Source organism: Engraulis encrasicolus, chromosome 10 (genome assembly GCF_034702125.1).
Source record: "Engraulis encrasicolus isolate BLACKSEA-1 chromosome 10, IST_EnEncr_1.0, whole genome shotgun sequence".
Taxonomy (NCBI): Eukaryota; Metazoa; Chordata; class Actinopteri; order Clupeiformes; family Engraulidae; genus Engraulis; species Engraulis encrasicolus.
Window position 1 is genome coordinate 7,602,945 of NC_085866.1, and position 4,173 is coordinate 7,607,117.

Consider the following 4,173-nt stretch of genomic DNA (forward strand, 5'->3'; position numbering starts at 1 on the left):
GTGGTGTGCATGATGTGAGTGTTCCATTTGAGTATGTGCCATAACCACAGTCTTCACACACAGTGTCTAAAGATATGTTACCTAATGCAATTAGAATTGGGAGGGAAAGTGGAAAACAGCGATCCTAGCGGTTACGTTCCAAACACCAGGGTGATCCTATTGAAACTCCCATAGACAAGTTTTTTTTAAAAATCCCACAAAGATATGACTTGGAACTATAACACCAGACACATTTTTCAGCGTACACAATAGCATGAACTACTACCTGTGAAAATCTCAAGTCATTTTTTGCCCTTTTAAGAAAAATAGAAATTGTGCCAATCTGGTCGGAAACGGACTACAGCTCCCAGCATGCTGTGCTTCGCGCCTCGTTGACAACACAGAGAAACAAATGAACGCGAACGAACGCAAGTTCTTCGCATATCTTCACAGTCTTGTAATCCTATGAGTTCCACATTGTCTTCTTATTACACATATATACACGCGATCATTTTGGTATGGTTTTAAATTCTCTAGTAGATATGATGGCTTCTGTGGTGACGAGTAACCACCTCTCTGGCTCATTTTTGGCTATGCTAATTTGGCTATGCTAATTACATGGAGTAAACAAGCCACACATGCCAGTCAGTGTAGTTCTATATTAGCTTTTTAAAGAATATCAAAATCAGCTCAGATCAGTGAAAAACCGAACATTTTACCACCTGGTTCGATAAAACGGGCCAACGTGCCCATAATATGACTGCCACTACTTCTACTTCGTCGTCAGGGCCGAGATGTAATTTTTCAAAGAAAAAAAACATTCATTTGTTGCAGGGGGTTGGAACGTTGCCAGCAGGGGGCGATGAGATTACTTTCCCTCCCTATAGTTAATATAATGTGCATTTTCCAGTTACATTAATCTTTTTTTTGGGATGTGTTACCGATGTTTTGTTTTCTAACCTGGTTGTTTGATGTATTGTCCTGGTTTGCACTTTGTGTGTTTCACAGCTCTTTGGCAGCCATCTTTGATTGGGTCAGTACAGTAGTGTCCTTCCAGAGGCTCACAGAGTGTGTCTGAGGTGCTGGTACATGTTCTCTTCACTCTCAGACCTTTAGCTGGGATATGTCCAAACAGATCAAAATAAGGCAAAGGTTTGTGATGATGTCCCATGATGTCACTGCCACATGCCACTGGAGTATTTGGCAAGATAAGATTTGCAAATATACACACACAGTGTGTGTGTGTGTGTGTGTGTGTGTGTGTGTGTGTGTGTGTGTGCATGAGAACCAGGGCTGCCAGATGAGGCTGATGATTTCCAGCTCAAAAAATGCTCAAAACCCGCCTGGAAACTTGTCTGGCTGCAAAATCCAGAGTAATCACAAGTGTGTTCAGCAATTCGAAAAGAATGCGCAAGGCAGCATGGGTACTCCCAGGCTACCTGGAAACACTAAATCCCACCCAATTCTATTGATTTCTACGGCCAAAAAGTGGGTCGTTTTTTTTCTGCTAAGTGCCATTTTGGCACTGCAGACGGCCATCCCAAGCAGCCCAATTGGGTGGGAAACCACTGAAGACAACTGCATAAACAAAGTAGACAAAGCAGTCACTGCTTACAGTGAGCGGTTTAAAAAAAAAAGACGAAAGGAAGTCACTTCACAGCAGCCAGAGGCTGACAGAGTCAGTGTTGCCAGATTGGACTGTTTCCCGCCCAATTGGGCTGCTTAGGATGGCTGTGTGCGGGTAAAACTGGCATTTAGCAGAAAAGGATTTTGTGCTTCTAGGCGGGTTTCGAGCATTTTTTGGGCTGGAAATCATCAGCCTCATCTGGCAACCCTGGCCAGAGTAAAAGGAGAAATGAAAAACAAAGCCAACCATAGTTCCTTCCAACACATGTAACTTAACTGAGTAACAGGTCTATAGTTATTATAGAGAGATGTACCTGATTCTGCCCTGGATAGAATTTGGGGTTTTTCTTTTTAGGTTTTTAGTTTTTTTCCATTAACAACGTCAAGCCAGCCCATTAGGTACAACTGAGCAACTTGTGTAACCACTATCATGTGCTAGTGTTGTACTTACACCATGCACTTACTTCTACTTTTACTTTGGCTACCTCAGGGAACAGCAGTATATGAATGAAATACGGAGCATGTACACTGACACACCGACCGTCTCAGACACACAAAGCAGATTCAGTAGGCCTGCAGAACAACCCGGTTACTTACTGGAGTCGCATCCTGAACAGTTTAAGCATAAGCCATTCCCGTGGTGTGCGTCAGTGTAGGTAGTTGTGGGGCATTCTACACATTCAGTTTCAGTGTTTGTAGTGCAGTCTCTAAACACGTAATATCCTACAGAGAGACCAAAACACATGTTGGATACAATTCAGAGCAGTTAATGACCTCGGTTACATGGGACGTTTAATTCCTAATTAACTCGATTTAATAAAACTTGATTCCACTTTGAAAACATCATGTAAACAGTTCACAATGCAGAATTAAACGAAAGTGCAATGTAAACTCGATGGAACTATTTCATTCTGAATTATGAATAAAAAACATCATGTAAACGAGGCCAATATTGGATTTAAACGGAATTACACATTCAGTTGTGCAGTAGGCAGCTAGAATTCTTTGGAGCTTGAAATTCTTTCTTGGCTTCACGAAGAGATTTCTTCATCTCAGAGATTCCCATATCAGAATGAAATGGATGAACCCAATAAGTTCCTTAGAGAAGAGATTTAAGTCCTACTGCCTACAACTAACCTCTTTTAACTAAAATAATCTGGATTAATAACCTGGATTAATAACCTGGATTAATGTGAGACTCCTCACTGACAGGATTTTACACAGTAATACTGTATATCAAAGGCCTACTGTAGGCAAGACTTACCAGGCTTACACATTTCACAGCATGTCTCCTCCACCAGATACTGAGTATGAGAACAGGAAGCTGCGGCCCCCACAAAAACAAAGCTCAGAATCCTGATATGGAAGAATAACAGCACTGCAGTAAAAACGATTTGGAGCAATGCTGAAAACAAGTCCGGCATTTCTTTGTCTCAGCAGAATTAAAAGTTCTTTTCATTCAAATTCGTTCTCCGGTTCAAACATGCCCAAGTGCAAAGTCCAAGGCCAACCCGAAACAGCGTGAAATAGAGAAAAAGTGCAAAACGTGCAACCAATCCAGCAAAGAGTAGTCCAAGAGAACAGTAGCCATGGCATTCAGTGAAACATGTGCTGCTAAGTGGAAAGAGGAGGAGGCAGTAGGCGGAGCACCTTCATATGGTTAAGGAGGTCATAGGTCATGTCATGTCCATTGGAGGAAATGCATGTCTCACCCAATCTGTAGAAATAGGTGTCTAAATGACATACTTCGCCGCAGGCTAGATAGTCCTGTGTACTTAAGAAAATTATAGTTCTGAATTATAGTAAATTTGTTCGAAATTGAACTGTCATACCATGGCAGGTCATTATTTATATGGGCAAGGGAGGGTGGGCTTCAAGATCTCAACTGCCTGTTTCAAATGCTCTCCCCAAGGCTACAGCCAGCCTGCTTTCAGCTGACATCACAGACTCACTCAAGTACAAGAGAAGGAAGTCTAAAATGGCTGTCAGTTGTCAGCATGTCAGTTAGAGGAGAGCAGCTGTGACTGAGAAAAACACTGCACCGATAGCTGTTCCTTGTTTGTTTAGTAGCTCACCTGGCAAGACATAAAATACATAGGCACACACACACACAGACACAGACACAGACACAGACACAGACACACACACACACACACACACACACACACACACACACACACACACACACACACACACACACACACAGGTGTATTTACATACGTAAATAGGATTTTACTCTATTATTGACAAATACAGTATATACACTCTTAGAATTAGGAGAGCCTCAAGGCACCCTCTTGCCTAATAGGTTCCTGGATGAACCTTTTGCAGATTTTCTTGAAACAGGGTTCCTGGACGAACCTCTTGAAGATTGTCTAGGCACAGGGTTCCTCGAGGAACCACCTGCCTCCGCGAGCTACCTTCGAATCGAATGGCCTCTTTTAACTTCAACGGTTTCTTATTTTCTTCAGTTGAGACTCGTCAGCAGCGGCATAAAGGTTAGTGTTATCTATTTGTTTAGATATCTAACTTTTAAAAAAATTCAAACACACTGAAAACATTTCTCAG

The 4,173-nt window shown here is 42.0% G+C and overlaps 1 protein-coding gene across 1 annotated transcript; it reads right to left on the minus strand.

Moving 5' to 3' along the window:
* Nucleotides 1–934: 934 nt before the first annotated feature.
* LOC134456432 (tumor necrosis factor receptor superfamily member 14-like) lies at nt 935–2,934 on the minus strand. Its single transcript, XM_063207795.1, has 3 exons — nt 2,870–2,934; nt 2,203–2,328; nt 935–1,095 (listed from the first exon to the last, which is right to left on the minus strand). The coding sequence occupies exons 1-3, from the start codon at nt 2,880–2,882 to the stop codon at nt 935–937; spliced, it is 300 nt and encodes a 99-aa protein (XP_063063865.1). The 5' UTR covers nt 2,883–2,934.
* Between the last annotated feature and the right edge of the window lie 1,239 nt (nt 2,935–4,173).

Coding starts and splice junctions, on each gene's coding strand:
- LOC134456432 (XM_063207795.1), bottom strand. Junction 1,096..2,202: donor CTGTTCAGGATGCGACTCCA/GTAAGTAACCGG, acceptor GACATATCCCAG/CTAAAGGTCTGAGAGTGAAG.